This window comes from Panthera pardus, unplaced genomic scaffold (genome assembly GCF_024362965.1).
Source record: "Panthera pardus isolate Hobbes unplaced genomic scaffold, ASM2436296v1 HiC_scaffold_8, whole genome shotgun sequence".
Taxonomy (NCBI): domain Eukaryota; kingdom Metazoa; phylum Chordata; class Mammalia; order Carnivora; family Felidae; genus Panthera; species Panthera pardus.
In genome coordinates, this window is record NW_026527013.1 from 11,493,131 (window position 1) to 11,510,070 (window position 16,940).

The 16,940-nt window shown below is 47.1% G+C and overlaps 1 protein-coding gene across 1 annotated transcript; it reads left to right on the forward strand.

Moving 5' to 3' along the window:
• Nucleotides 1–6,872: 6,872 nt before the first annotated feature.
• Nucleotides 6,873–7,808, forward strand: LOC109247947 (olfactory receptor 1I1). Its single transcript, XM_019417221.2, is given in 5 exon segments — nt 6,873–6,993; nt 6,996–7,106; nt 7,109–7,517; nt 7,519–7,642; nt 7,644–7,808. Coding segments are annotated over 5 exon segments (930 nt in total).
• The last annotated feature ends 9,132 nt before the right edge of the window (nt 7,809–16,940 follow it).

Below are 16,940 nucleotides of genomic sequence, written 5' to 3' on the forward strand. Positions count from 1 at the left end.
TAGATACATAGATAGATAATAGATAGATGATAGGTAGATAGATGATAGATAGATAATAGGTAGATAGATAGATAGATAGATAGATAGATAATAGATGATAGATAGATGATTGATAGATGATAGATAATACATAGACAGATGATAGATAGATGATAGATAGATGATGATAGATAGATGATGATAGATAGATGATAGATAGATAGATGATAGATAGATAGATTATAGATAGATAGATAGATGATAGATAGATGATAGATGATGATAGATAGATAGATACATAGATGATAGATAGATGATAGATAATACATAGATAGATAATAGATAGATGTTAGGTAGATGATAGATGTTAGATAGATAATAGATAGATAGATGATAAATAATACATAGATAGATAGATAGATAGATGATAGATACATAGATACATAGATAGATAATAGATGATAGGTAGATAGATGATAGATAATAGGTAGATAGATAGATAGATAATAGATGATAGATGATAGATAAAATGTATACAGTTTTTATATAGCTTCTAATAAATATATAAATATTTCTATATATTAGAACACAGATAGTTTCTTATAAAACTTAAACATACACTTATACTCTTGGAAATATGAAAATGTATATCCACACAAAAACCTGCACATGAATGTTCATAGCAGTTTTGTCTATAACAGCCCAAACTAGAAATAACCTTCAGTGAATGAGTGGATGAACACATTACAGTTCGTCTATACCATGGATACTACTCAGTCACAAAAAGGAAGGACATATTGATACATGTAACAACTCAGTTGAATCTCAAGGCTATTATGTCATGTGTAAAACGCCGAACTTTATCAAAAGCATACAAGCTGCACGATTCCATTAATATAACATGTTGGAAGTGTAAAATAATGTGTGTACAAAGTATTCATTTTAGCAAAGACTGGAAACACTCATCAAGAGAAAATTGATTACATAGATGGTGGTACTATCTACTCGATGGGAAATAAAGAGCTGTAAAAAAAAATTACAGATATGAAAATACCACCAAAATCAATTAAGCAAGAACTGTAAGATTCAGAACACTATTATAGTTTGCTAACTTTTACATGCAGAAGGAGGGGAGAGTGTGTAGCGAAGGTGGGAGTGTGGGAGTGAAGATACTCTGGCAGGTTACATAAGAAATCATTAATAGGGGCTGTTCATTGATGGCGGGCTTGTTATGAACTGGAGGGATGGGGATCCAGTTTGGGGGACAGCATTTCGTGATTTCACTGTAGGACTATTTTCTTTTTTTTTTTTTTAACGTTTTATTTATTTTTGAGACAGCGAGAGACAGAGCATGAACAGGGGAGGGCCAGAGAGAGGGAGACACAGAATCGGAAGCAGGCTCCAGGCTCCAAGCTGTCAGCACAGAGCCCGACGCGGGGCTCGAACTCACAGACCGTGAGATCATGACCTGAGCTGAAGTCGGCTGCTCAACCGGCTGAGCCACCCAGGCGCCCCACTGTAGGACTATTTTCTAACCAAGAGTGAGTATCACACAATTTTTTTAAGGGTATTTATTTTGAGAGTGAAAAAGTGCAAGCGGGGGGGGGGGGCAGAGAGAGAAGAGAGAGCAAGAATCCCAAGCAGGCCCCTCACCACAGGCAGGGCTCAAACTCATGAACTGTGAGATCATGACCAGAGCCAAAGTCAGATGCTTAACCGACTGAGCCACTCTGGCCCCCCCGGGGTATCACACACTTTAAAAGTTAAATTTTTTAAAGACAACAGAAAGCCAATGGACGAGAAGGTTAAAAAAAAAAAAAAAAAAAAAAGATCCCAGGAGATAGAGAGGCTCCCCCTGGGGTGGGGGGGACAAAAATTGGGGTCATGATGGAAACACCCAACACCAAAAAACAAAGGTTCACCAACATTGCTGGTGGCAAGAATCCAACAAAGATTTCCTAATCCCATCCAAAGTGGGCTTGGTAGAGTTAATGAAGATTGAGCCCTTCATGTGGCTGATAGGAGGGTGTTTTTAACAAGGATGTGGATTGAAGTCCCAGTTTCAAGTACAGGACCTGACCTATGGCAGGTGACCAGGAAGTGTTTGATAAATTCATTTATCTGATCTGAGATTTATTACTTTCCTTGGTGAACCCAACGGTATAAATTCTCTTCCTCGTGGAATCAAGACATTGGGTCAGACATCTGAGTACTCCGTGGAAGGCTTGGACCTTCAAACCACCCTGCCTAGGAACTGCCATGAGGCCCAGTCTGGGCTAGGAGGGGATTTTAGGGGGGTGTCCTGTGAGAGTGAATCCCTGGTGATTTCTCCATTTCCTCGCCCCCTCCATCATCCCAAAGCGCACTTACCCCAGAGAACAGGCCATAAGTGGCAAGAATAGAAACAAAACAATGAGCATCTTCTTTCTTAACAAGGAGCCACGGGGCTAGCGTCCCCCAAGGGCCCCCAAACTGTAAGTATCCTGTTGTGTCCCTGGCCCCCTGCTCACCTGCCCCAGGCCTGGGTGGACACATGATTCCCCCACACACACAGACATCAGACTCGCCCCAGCCATCACAGCCTCAGTGGTCTCCTGTGCCCTTCTTGAGGGCTTAACGCTGACCACAGGATACCCTGGAAGTCAGTGTAAAAGGAGGTTGGCCAACACCATCCCCTTGGTGATACCATCCTGGTAAGTCAGTGAGGGATGGAGAAGGGAATTGAGCTGGTTGGGGCTGGGAAAGAAGAATCCCTTTCCTTCTTGGATGCCCAGAGAGACAGGAGTGTCTGAGACCAATTCTGCACCCTCTGAACGGACAGAGGACACAGAGGGCGCACACTCTGTGGCAGCTCACGCGAAGAAAACATTTAGGGTCTGCAGCTGAGGGACATGTGCACAAATGGGACAGCTTTCTCCACTGTGGTGGTCGTCTAGATGTGGTCCCCGGGGCCAGCAGCAGCGCAGCTCCCAGGAACTTCCTAGGGGCGCTGGTTATCGAGCCCCACCCAAGATGCTCCAGCCCTCTACGAAACACTGACACAGCTCAAAGTGGAGAACCACTACTCTAGGGCAACCAAGGACTTCACACCAACAACCAAGGACAGCTGCAAATATATTGCCAGGAAGGGACTCTCAGGAATAGTCACAGCCCACAGCATCCCCTTACAAAGCCTCCAATGCAACTCTGAAAAATCTTCAAAAGTAATATAAGGGGGGTTTTATTTGTTTCTTATTTTTAAGTCTATTTATTTTGAGAAAGAGAGAGAGAGAGAGGGCGTGAGATGGGGAGGGCTCCACACTGCCAGTGCAGAGCCTGATGTGGGGCTTGAGCTCACCAACCGTTGAGACCACGACCTGAGCTGAAATCAACAGTGAGACACTTCCCTGATTGAGACACCCAGGTGCCACAAAAAAAGAGTAGTTTTGCCAGAGATCTCTTCAGGTTGCCAAGGAGGCGATTACGCTGTTAACCTTCCTGAAAGCCCCCTTCCAACACCTCTTCCACCTCCAAGGGTTCTACTCCTCATAGCAGATACTTGCACCTCTCTCTTATTCTCATAACGTCTCCGGGTCACCTGTAACCTTTCTTATACACACCTATCTACCTACTCTGTTCTCCCGTATACGTCCTGATCCCACTTCAGCTAACCCTAAATCTTTCTGGAGACCAATATTCCTTGGAAGGCAAGGAGACGATAATTTTAGATGCTTGTGGTTGAATCGTTTTCCCTAACACAGTGTAGCTCTGAAATGCCTCTCATCACGAAGCACACTCTCAGAGAAGCAGTGGCTGGTGAGAGAATAAGAATAAATCTGTCCAGATGGGAGTAGAGCCATTATAAGCAGAAGGCCCCTACCATCGCTCTCAGCCTGTGCCTCATTGTCAGGTATAACCAACACTGTCTCCCTGCGGTGGGTGTTGAGAGACCCACACATAAAGAACCAGTGCCTCCTTTTTTTTTTTTAATTTTTTAATGTTTATTTATTTATTTATTAAATATAATTTATTGTCAAATTGGCTAACATACAGTGTGTAAAGTGTGTTCTCGGTTTTGGGGCTAGATTCTCATGGTTCATGTTTCCATACAACACCCAGTGCTCATCCCAACAGGTGCCCTCCTCAATGCCCGTCACCCATTTTCCCCCTCTCCCCCACGTCCCCCATCAACCCTCAGTTTGTTCTCTGTATTTAAGAGTCTCTTGTGGTTTGCCTCCCTCCTTCTCTGTTTGTAACTATTTGTTCCCTTCCCCTCCTCCATGGTCTTCCGTTAAGTTTCTCAAGATCCACATATGAGTGAAAACATATGGTATCTGTCTTTCTCTGTATGACTGATTTCACTTAGCATAATACCCTCCAGTTCCATCCACGTTGCTGCAAATGGCCAGATTTCACTCTTTCTCATTGCCAAGTAGGATTCCATTGTATATATAAACCACATCTTCTTTATCCATTCGTCAGTTGATGGACATTTAGGCTCTTTCCAACGCTTGGCTATTGTTGAAAGTGCTGCTATAAACACTGGGGTACAAGTGCCCCTATGCATCAGCACCCCTGTATCCCTTGGGTCAATTCCTAGTAGTGTTATTGCTGGGTCTTAGGGTAGATCTATTTTTAATTTTTTGAGGAACCTTCACACTGTTTTCCAGAGCAGCTGCACCAGTTTGTGTTCCCACCAACTGTGCGAGAGGGTTCCTGTTTCTCCACATCCTTGCCAGCATCTGTTGTTTCCTGAGTTAATTTTAGCCACTCTAACCGGTGTGAGGTGATATCTCAGTGTGGTTTTGATTGGTATTTCCTTGATGAGGAGTGACACTGAGCATCTTTTCATGTGTCTGTTGGCCATCTGGATGTCTTCTTTGGAAAAGTGTCTATTCACGTCTTCTGCCCATTTCTTCACAAATATTTATTTATTTGTGAGAGAGAGAGAGAGAGAGAGAGAGAGAGAGAGAGAGAGAATATGAGCATGGGAGGGGCAGAGAGAGAGGGAGACACAGAATCCGAAGCAGGCTCCAGGGTCTGAGCTGTCAGCACAGAGCTCGACGCGGGGCTTGAACTCACAAGCAAAGAGATCATGACCTGAGCCAAAGTCAGACGCTTAAGCAACTGAGCCACCCAGGCGCCCCACATTTTTGTCATTTTTATGAAAACAACTCACCTTTGAACAATCCAGGCTGTGTCTGGGAGTTTTGTTTTGAATAAACTTCTTAAACAGCTGTTTAAGACACTATAACAATGCGTCTTTCACTGAGGGTTTCAATTGCTAGTGACAGCCTGTCTAGAACATAAGAAAATACAAAATTTCTTGTCCTGGAAGGCTACTGTTAGTGTCAAAATGTACTTCCAAAACACCATTGGCTTTAAAGCTCCAAGTATACTTTTTTACCATGAAATTTTAAAATCTCCACTTAACCAGCTTTCTGGGTTCATCCATGGTCTCTATCTCCCCCTGAGAATGGACTGGGTGCTGTCCCAGTATGCTGAATGCTCATGGCCAGAAGGTTAGTCACAAACCTGCCAAAGCATTTCTGCTCTCATCAGTTGAGTTGAGTTGAGTTGAATTGTTTTAAGTAATCAAATATGACTGTACTGGTTGTAGTTGCTGCTGCAATTGTATCATTTAATTCAATGCTATAGAAATAAAAGAATTGCAAGAAGGGGCACCTGGGTGGCTCAGTGGGTTAAGCGGCCGACTTCAGCTCAGGTCATGATCTCACAGTCTGTGAGTCGAGCCCTCCGTCAGGCTCTGTCCTGACAGCTCAGAGCCTGAAGCCTGCTTCAGATTCTGTGTGTCCCTCTCTCTCTGCCCCTCACTCGTTCTGTCTCTCTCTCAAATATATATATATATATATATATATATATATATATATATAATCTCAAGAGAAGGAAGGGAAGGAAAGGAGGGACGGAGGGAGAAAAATGTTTTTTGATTAAATCCAAGTTGAATGCTTTAGAAAGCCTTCATAAAAAGGAATCACTAAAAAAACAATTGCTGTCTAATGAGATGTGAGCAAGATAACAGCATAACTGAGGTGTAAAATCATAAAAACCTGCAAGGCTTCTGTCCTTGGATTGTTTTGCAAGGATCTCCAGTATCTTGTTCCACATTAGTGGAGCAAACTAGAGCATAGCAAGAAGCCTATGGGTATGACTCAGGCAGGAAAGGTGATCAGGCAGGCTCACCATCGATGCGTTCGTACCCAGAGAGAAGACTGTGGTCCTCATCAAAGCCCGGTGAATAAATTTACATTCTTGACCAAAGTTAAAATTCGAAAAGTATGTTTGTGCATATTTGTGTTCCCACAAGATGTTTAGCACTGGTCCTCATCACAATGGATGAGAGGGGTTTTACTGTAGTCATGACATGGCAGCAGAGCATAAATGCCCCTAATAAATGTGGCATTCATTGGAAGCAGAAGAAGAGTGCTATCTGTCCTTATATCCTTAATCATTAACCTGAAATGGGTGCTAACATTGCATCATGTTCAAGAAGGATGACTAAAGGGAGGAGAGAAAATAGAGAACGACAGAGGGAAAGGAAGAGAAGGAAGAAAAGAGAGTGATCGGGTTCCCTTTTTCTGTGCTGGGTTTGGTTTAGGTTTGATCCAGCTTCATTGTGTTTTCTGCAAAGCATTTTTCCACTGGGGGGAAATAAAACAACAACAAAGGTATTTATGGGCAATTTCTGAGTTGTCTCTAAACAACCAAGTTAAGTTTTTGAGATGCAAACTATCTCAGGCATGGTCGGTTTCACGGGGACAAACAGAAACCCACAGATCTTTACAGAATGCTGCAACCTCCAGGCCTGGAGCTCCATATCCAACTTCCAGCTTTATGTTGTTTTCCTCTCCTTTTTCCTCCCCTGTTTCCTCTGCAGTAGACACGGGCTGTCAATGGAACCAAAACACCAAAAAAATGAAACAGCAGTCTCAGAATTTCTTCTTCGGGGACTCTCAGAAAGGCCAGAGCATCAGATGCTCCTCTTTGGGCTGTTCCTCTCCATGTACCTGATCACTGTGGGAACCTCCTCATCATCTTGGCCATCATCACAGACTCCCACTTCCACGCGCCCATGTACTTCTTCCTCTCCAACCTGTCCCTTGTCGATATTTTCTTCTCTTCCACCACTGTCCCAAGATGCTGGTGAACCTTCGCACCCAGAGCCGGGCCATCTCCTTTGTGGGCGGCCTTGCTCAGATGTATGCCTTCCACCTGTTCAGGACCATGGACAGCTTCCTCCTGGCCATGATGGCCATTGACCGCTTCGTGGCAATTGTCCACCCTCTACACTACTCAGTCATCATGAGCCTTCGTGTCTGTGGGTTGCTGGTTGGGGGGCCATGGCTGATCACCAATCTCCAGTCACTCGTGCACACCTCCCTCATGGCTCAACTGACCTTCTGTTCTGGCTCCGAAATCCCCCACTTCTTCTGTGATCTCATGCCCCTGCTGAAGCTCTCCTGCTCTGACATGCACACCAATGAGCTGGTGGTTTTTGCTTTTGGCATCGTCGTGGGCATCAGCCCCCTCTCCTGCATCCACCTGCATTTTCTGGGCAGTCTTCAAGATCCCTTCTGCTCGGGGCAAGTGGAAAGCCTTCTCCACTTGTGGCTCTCACCTCACCACGGTGTCACTGTTCTATGGCACCATCTGGGCCATGTACTTTGCAGCCCACATCTGCCACTTCCTCCCAGAAGGACAAGGCGGCTGCCCTGATGTGTGGGGGGGTCATCCCCATGCTGAGCCCCTTTATATACAGCCTAAGGAACAAGGACATGAAGGCAGCCCTGAGGAGGTTCATCAGCAAAGCAGTCTCCTGTCAGTGCTAGGTCAGAACAGTGGTTGGCATTTACCGTGTTCCAGAACCACTGTTGGGTGGTGAGAACACAGAGATACATCCCATCTCTGCCCTCAAGGCACTCAGAGTTGAGTAGGGGATAGAGATGTGCAAATAAATCATTATGGTACAACATGGTAAATGTGTGACAAAAGTTGAATGGAAAGTTATGGGAACCCGAAGAGAGAGACGTGTGTTTTCCCCATGGTTTGTCTTCCCCGTGAAGATCAGAAAAGTAGTCTTAAATTGGCCCTCTCTGGGCTATCGGGCTTATGGGATTGCTACGTGGGTAACACTAGTTGAACAAAAGATTGGCCACACCATTTTAATATTGATAAAGACAACACATATTAGCCAGTTACATCACCATGCTTCCCAAGTGACTCGGAGAAGGACATTGAAAGCATCTGTTGAGATTAGCTCACTTATCATTCGTTTCAGCAGCCACCAGCCTCGGTCTCACAGGGGCCTTGGGGTCACATCTTGTGGCCATGAGTTTGGAAATCATTGCCATCAACAGGCCTCCCATGTGCACCTCTCCTCCAGGCCCATCCATCTGACAGAGTTCTTTCTCTTAGATTTATTTATTTATTTTAGAGAGAGAGAGAGAGAGAAGAAGAAGAAAAAGAAGAAGAGGAGGAGGAGGAGGAAGGAGAAGGAGAAGAAGAAGAAGTAGGAGGAGGAGCAGAGAGAGAGGAAGAAAGAGAGGATCCCAAGCAGGCTCTGCAGTGTCAGCACGGAGCCCGATGTGGGGCTTGAACTCACGAACCACGAGATCATGACCTGAGCCGAAGTCAGATGTTTAACCGACTGAGCCACCCAGGCACCCCCTGTTTTTACATTTTTAAGTGGTTGGGAAAAAACTAAAAGACTACTCTATGACAGACTGAAATTATATAAAATTCTAATTTTAGTGCTCATGGAGTTTTATGGGAACACAGCCACACCCATTAATCATCTATGACTGATTTCAAATTACAGGACAGAGCTGAATAATCCTGAAGGACACTTCATGTTGCACAAAGCCTAAAATGTTTACTGTCTGGCCCTCTACCAAAGGAGTTTACTGACCTCTTTTCTATAGAAAACATAGAAATTGATACCCAAGTAGATCCATGAATCGGAAGCATCAGCTTCATGGGGAGTTTGCTAGAAATGAAGACACAAACGCCATCCCAAACCATTGAATCATAATTTAACAACAACCCAAGGGGCTTATATGAACCTTAAAGTTTGGGGATCACGGGAATCAGTGGGGGGTGGAAAGAAGGGCAGTAGCGATTTGGGACCCAAATAGGCCTTCAGTTCATAGATACAAGAGAACCATATCTGGGGCATTTTTCCAAGGACATTTTCCATGTTTCCCTTCCATAAACACCGCCCTGGAGAGGAAGGTCCAAAGACCCCACCAAACGCTTTCAAAGAATTGCAGCTACCGCTGGAGGACGTGGCCACCAGGTGGCGATAGTGCCGTTTCACAAAATGGATTTAAAGTTCGGTTTTTCAGAAACCTTTATCCTGGCTGTAAACTGGCCCAGTTCCCCCGACCTCCCGCGCAGTCGTGCTCTGGGAGGGACGGCATGTGTAAAGTTCCTGTGGTGGGACCGAGCCTGGGTTGCTCAGAGAAACCACGGAAAGGTGTGTCCCCAGCCCACAGAGGTGTGGTCACTCACCGCAGGGATTGGTCCACAGGGCAGAGGGGACCAGAACATTAAGCAGGGATATAGGGAGGGCTTGTGCTTCTGAATAAATCCACTGGTGAACCATACCATGGATTGGGGGTCAGAAAACGTTCTATAAATGGCCAGAGAGTAATTATCAGCTGTATAGATCCTACAGCCTCTGGCACAGTGGTTCACCTCTGCTGTTCCATCATGGAAGCCACCATCGACAACACATCAAGGAATGGGAGTGGATGAGAACCCATGAAACTTTATTTACAGACATTGAAACTTGAATTTCATATAATTTTACATGTCGTGAAATATAGCCTTTTTTTTTACTGTTTCATTAAAAAAAATGTATTGACATCAAAATGATTCAGAAAGACTCCTAACCAACATCCACCTTCTGTGCGCTTCTCTCCCCCAGATCGTAGTGATAAAATATAGCATGTGCCTTCTATATTTTCAAGAAAGTCAAATATGTTGCAAAAATGGATCTGGCTGTTTGGGTTTTAGTGACTGGCATTCGGTTCACTCCTTTTCTTCCCCCTGCCCCCAGAAACCCTCCTACACACTTGCCTCTTCTAATTTGACTACCTGGCAATGTAGGATCCCAATTATCTCAACTACCAAATTATTTCAGCTGTCGCCCACAAAGAAGAAATCAGGAGGAGGAGGTTTCTACCTTCTCTTTCAACTGGCTGGACTCCAAGGTTGCAGGAAAAATAATAATAACTAAGTTGTGAAACAGAAAATCCTGTCTAAAATCTGCCATCCAGTGTGAGCTTTCTAATATTACCTATTATCGGACGCATTAATGCTACGGTTACCACTAAGCCTACCTTCGTGGATACTAGCTTTGAAGTTTTGATTATCCAACAGAATTACCAAAAGTAGCCCACAAAATGTTTTTCTTTTTATTTGTTTCCAAACATTTTAAACTCTTAAAAATCCGGGGTGGCTGGGTGGCTGGGCGCCTGGGTAGCTCCGTTGGTTAAGTGTCCGGCTCTTGATCTCGGCTCAGGTTATGATCTCACGATTCATGAGTCCCACTTTTTTTTTTTTTTTTTAATTTTTTTTTTTTTCAACGTTTTTTTTTATTTATTTTTGGGACAGAGAGAGACAGAGCATGAACGGGGGAGGGACAGAGAGAGAGGGAGACACAGAATCGGAAACAGGCTCCAGGCTCCGAGCCATCAGCCCAGAGCCTGACGCGGGGCTCGAACCCACGGACCGCGAGATCGTGACCTGGCTGAAGTCGGACGCTCAACCGACTGCGCCACCCAGGCGCCCCGTCATGAGTCCCACTTTGGGCTCTGCGCTGACAGTGTGGAGCCTGCTTGGGATTCTTTTACCCTCTCTCTCTGCTCCTCCGCCATTTGCACGTGGGCTCTCTCTCTCTCTCTCTCTCTCTCTCAAAATAAATAAATAAGTGAAATTTTTTAAAAAAATCATTCATAGCTCAAGAGCCAGATTTGGCCCACAGGCTCTAGTTGGCAAACCCTGGCACATGTGGATGGGAGTGACAAGAAGCAGGGAGACCAAAAGGGACCAAAGAGTAAGAGATGAAATGAGCTGAATCCCAGCACCAGACAAGGAAGGGACAGGTGGTGCCACAGGACCTTTGCATATGCTAATGCCTCCTTAGCTTTGAGGTTTTGAGGCAAACCGCACTTCCTCAGGGAAGTCTTTCACCCCCTCCTTATCTCAGCTATGTCAGGTGCCCAAATACATTCACTATTCCTCATTGTCCCCATCACATCAGTGATTTGGTATTCATATGTGTGATTCTCTCATGAGAATCTATGTCACCGACTGAACTGTGAGCTGAGAAATGAGAGACTGTGTTTTCTTGTTTATCTTGCCCAACTCCATACCCCCATGCTTAGTACGTTGGTCACTTGAAATATATGTGTCGACTGAGTGAATGAATTAACAAATGAATGGATGAACAAATGAATGAATAGGGAGGCAGTGCAATGACAAGACTCTAGGAGGTAGTCTGGGTTGGAAGAGAGATATCTAATAGTCAAGGTTAAGTTGCTGTGATGTAAACTCTCCCTCTGCTCCCCCAGCCTCAGTAAAGGTTGTTACACACCCAGGAGCCCTGGTGAAATCAAGGAGAGAAGCCAGTGCACCTCATCGTAGAGACCAGAAAGAGCGAGCTCACTATGAAACTATTTAACTCAGCGATAACAGAAGACCGTGAGAAAACAATCATCCAGTAATTCTCCAAAATCTCAGCAAGGTGTTCGAAGGGGGCTGCGCCCATTTATCTGAAGAAGCAGAGGGGCCCTGGCCAGTATGAGAGCACAGTAACACTTCTTTCTCTATACATGGGACTTTATTGGGTGACGCAAAGCAATTTGGAGACTCGGACCCTGAGGCTCAGAGAGGGAAAGCGTGCCAACGTCAGAAGCTAGATCAGGGCAGAGGGGGGGATTCCAATCCAGCATACTGTGACCCCAAAACTTGACCCCTCCCTCCACCGTGCTGGATGCCCTCTCAGGTGAGTGCCCAAGGTCACGCTGCAGCCCCATGTGGGGCTCAGTGTGGAGGGGACAGGGGCAAACGGTGGATCAGCTGGTGAAAAAGAAAGGCACGTCCAGGAAGGCACGAGGAAAGATGCAGTAAGGCTACAGCCTGAGGCCCTGGAGGGGAAGCTCCTACTTTTAAACGTAGTTTAGATTTGGGGGGAGTCACTCCTATCTCTGTGAACCTAGTGGGTGGTCCCCAAGACCACCCTCAGGTTCAATGCTTCACGAGGAGTCACAGGACTCAGCAAAATTGTTACACTCACAGTTTATTACAGGGAAAGGATACAGATGAAAAGCAGCAAAGGTAAAAAGCACATGGCGGGGAGGGTCCAGAAGAGACCAGCCACCAGGGGACCAGTTGTCCCCTCCCTGTGGGTTTGTATAGACGCACTTAATTCTCCCAGCAATGATGCTTGACAACACACGAGGTATATTGTCAACCAGGGAAGCTCCTTGAAAACAATTCCTCGTCCAGAATTTTCACTGAAGGTAGGCCGCTGTATTATCGTCCTACGGCTGCCATAATAAAACACCACAGACAGGGTGACTTAAACAAGAAAGATTTATTATTCTCTTGCAGTTCTGGAGGCCAGAAGTCTGAGATCAAGGCATCAGTAGGGCTGGTTCCTTCTGGGGCCTCTCTCCTTGGCTGGTAGATGGCCGTCTTCTGTGTCCTCATATGCCCTCCCCTCTGTGCACACACATCTCTGTGTCCAAATTTCCTCTTCTTATGAGGACACCAGTTACTTTGGATTAGGGCCCACCCTAAAGATTTCATTTGTTTCAATCACTGTTTAAAGGCCCCATCTCCAGATACAGTCACGTCCTGAGGTACTGGGATGGGGGGGAAGGGGGAGGGAGTCAACATATGAATTTGGTGTAGACACAATTCAGCCTATAACAGCCACGTAGACACGGTTGACCACCCATGTGGCTGACCTTGGTTACTCAGTCTCTTGCCCCTCTAGAGGCCAGACTGATACCTCTCGGATCAGTGTGGCCCAAGGTCCCCACTATAAACCACGTGGTTAGCATGGCCCCCCAGGTATACAAAGGGATTCTTGTCAAGTAGGATACTCCAAGGGCTTAGGTGCCACCTCCCAGGAGCCAGTCAAGGGCCAGATCTTTCTGTGGACGACGCAGTAGAGCCCAGAGACCTGGGAGAGAGGAGAGAGAAGGTAAGGAATGACACGGGGTCTCTGCCTGGCTCTGCCCACCAGGCCACTTGCCCCACCTAACTGGTCTGTCACCCCTCTCCAGGCTGCCTCCCCTTCCTGTGGAACAGCCAGAGGTCCTGCAAGCTGGACAGCAATGGCAGCTCTTGGCATGGCAGCTGGTGGCCAGTAGCGGAAGGTGTCCTGGGGCCTGTGCAGGGGCCTGGAGAGCAGGAGGGCCCCGCAGACCTACAGCTGATGGAAGGAGGGCTCTGCACAGGGAGCTGGGGGCGCTGATGCACCCTAACTCTACAGCTTGTCTGCTGGGCTTTGCCGAGGGCCACTGAGAGAGAGGCTCTGGCCAAGATATGCCACCCCACTAACTGCCTGCCAGGTGACGCCACATTCCGCCTCAGGAAGCTGCCTCGTGGTGCCTTGGCCACCCTCTGCCCCTCTAGCTGCTTGAAGCCACCCTGGTGGATGTCTCTGAGCAGCCACCTGTTCCCTGGCTCCTCTGAGGATGGACTCCCAGCCAGGCAAGTGCCTCTTCACCCTGGAAGATGCCTCCTGCAGGTGAGCCGCAGGCACAGGGGCAACTGAGAATGACAAAAGTGGGTGGGGGGAGCTGGGAGCCTGTTCCCCTTAACCTTCTCTATCTTCTAGTCCCGGGAACAGAGGGCCCTAGGGAGATGGCATACAGGAAGCTTAGCCCACAGACACACACCCCACCGCCATCGTCCCCACCCCCACAGCCTGGATAACAGGGGGCGCGTAATTCTTCCTTTTGGATGGATAAGGAAACGGAGGCCTAGAGAGAATGTCTGCATTTAGGGCTCCCAAGAAGCCGACTCTGAGATAAGGATTCAAGTGCAGGAAGTTTATTTGGGAAGTGATCTAGGAAATGCTGGAAGGAGGGTGGAGGAGTGAGAAAGGGAAGGGAAGAGAAGGAAGGCAGTAAAGAGTGTGCTGATATTCAAGTTTCCAGTGTGGGCAGCTAGAACTCAGTCCCAGGGGAACCCATGGGGGTCAGTGTGGAACATACACATCAGTCACCCCACATGAGGGGTGAGGGAGCTGGGGTACTTATCCACCACCCCCCACGGTCTGCCACAGGGGTGCAGAGCTCTGTGCAAACCTCACCAGCCCCCTCTGCCTGCATTTCTTCTTTCAACAAATCCCCATTCTGCTGGGGCTATCCATCAAGCAGCCAGCGAGAGCATTTGGGGGAAAGAGAATACACACACACACACACACACACACAGGCTCCTAAATCCAAACAGCAACTACCAAAATCCAGATTAATAATTGTACACACTTCACAAAATGTGAAAATTAGTATACATAGCCATTTTATTAACACTTACCATGAATTTCTGGTTGTTAAGAAAGAATCATAGCCAACTGTGAATTAAATGAGCTACATGTAGACAAATAAATGTAACAGGGAAAGTGCAGAAACACAGTCAAAGGAGTTTACCAAAAATGAAGATTGATGTGGTACATGTTTCTTTAAGTTTATTTATTTATTTATTTTGAGAGACAGAGCAGCATGAGCAGGGGAGGGGCGGGGGGCGGGGGAGAGAGAATCCCAAACAGGCTCTATGCTGTCAGTGCAGAGCTCGATGAGGAGCTCAACCTGATGAACCATGAGATCATGACCTGAGCCAAAATCAAGATTCACATGCTTAACCGACTGAGCCACCCAGGCGCCCCAGTGCTTGAATGTTTTTTAATCATTTGATGGCTGATTCTAAGGGCTGATCTCATCCCTACATCAGCCTCCAGCTTCTTGGAGGTTCTGGGGTACCCTCCCTGATGGGGTCCTCTTCCTGTACCCCCTGCCTTGGACTTGTGAACAGGTGTTGTTTTGACCCTGACCTCTCTCCCCACTGTCTGCAGCTACCTCAAACACATCTGGGGTGAATCCTACTGCTCTTCAGCCTGATTCCTCCCAAACACACACATCCAAGACAAATGAACATAACCTGAGAGACGTGTAGGACACTAACAAGCATACTAACATACGCATAATGGGAGTCCCAGAAGGAGAGAAAAGGATAGAAAAAAAAAATAGTTGAAGAAATAATTGCACCAAAAAAAAAAAAAAAAACCAACCTCCCAGAGTTGATGAAAGATATGAATCTACACATCCAAGAAGCTCAACAAACTCCAAGTAGGACGAACACAGACATCCACTCTGAGGCACACGATAAGCAAACACTCACGACCTCCTCTTGTGCAAACCTCTTGGCCACCACCCCCTCATATCCAGGCCTCTGGTACCTGGCACCTGATCTCCCACCTGGACATTCAGCAGTGAACAAAACAGACAAGCCTCTGGTGGAGTCCCAGGTTAGACAATTAAGCAGATGAACTAGAACAAAGCATTGGAGCTATTAAGCTCAGGCTGTGACAGTGTTCAGAGAAATGAAATACAATGAGGTAATAGTGAGTGGACAGTGGTGGGTGTTGAAGGAGGGCCTCCCAAGGAGGTGCTTTTAGAACTGAAGAAGAGAAAGCAGCAAATTCGGAGGAACCAAGTCTTCCCACACAGAGGGGACTACTTGTGCAAAGGGATTGGGACAGTTTGATGTAAAGGAGGACCAGAGAGAAGGTCATGGTGAGCAATGGAGACAACAAAGGAAATGAGGCTAGAACTCTTACTGGGAATCTGGGTTTTATTCTAGGCAGGATGAGCAGTCATGGGAAGACTGTACAGCAGGGGTGGGGCGTGCTGGAATCTGACTTCAGCTTTTTAAGTCCACCCTGGGCACTGCACAGAGAATGAAATGTAGGTGTGAGGCAGGTTACATTTTCCAAGGTGGCCACAGCATCTCCCAGCCCACATCCTGTTCACAAGGTCACCTTGACACATCGCCCACTGAGAGGAGTGGGGTCTATGAATCTGGCTCCAGAAGTGACACAACACGACACCCAAGGCTGGGTCAGGAAAGGTAATGCAGCATCTGTCCTGTTCACCTTCGGAGTCCTGGGTGGCCATGCGTGAAGTCTGGTCATCCTGACTACTGACCTGCTGGGAAGAAGGCCGGACCGTAGGGAGAGGCCCACGTAGCAGCCCTAGTCCACAGCCTGTGAAGAGGTCCCAGCCCTCAGCTGTGATGAGCTTCAGGACCTGTGAGTGGCCTTGCCTCCAGATGATTCCAGCCGCGTGTGTTGAGTTCCCCCTGAACCACTGATTGAGTGGAAACAATCAAGGTCAGCTCTGGCCTGCCAAAACCCCTTACCCATGGCACCTGTGACATAAAATGGCTTTCACACCACTAGTTTGGGGGGTGGCTTGTTAAACATCAGTAGTAACCGGAATGGGGGGTGGGAAAGTTAGGTGGAGGAGGGAGGCGCCCCGAGGGGCATCCAGGATACCAAGAAAGAGGAGCTGTCATGGAAAGGAGAGAGGCCAGGGCTTGCACCAGGCTGGGGCAGTAGATGGGGGGGTGGGGGGGGGGGGTGGATAGGAGAGGAAATACGGGCAAGATGCGTTTTGAAGGTAAACCCAGCATGACGCGCTGTGTTCCATCACCAAAGGAGGGTGGGTAAGAGGGAAGACGAGGGCTGTGCCATGATAGTCCCAGGGCGAGCGAGGAAGGCAGCCTAGAGCCCCCATTCCCTCCCCACCCGGCCCGGGCGACTACATCTCCCAGCATCGCTCGCTCAGGCCGCGGGAAGGGGAAAAAAAAAAAAAAAAAAAAAAGTTTGGGCCAAGCATTCCCGGAATGCGCTTCCTGCTGGCGCGGAGCGGGGGGCGGGCGGG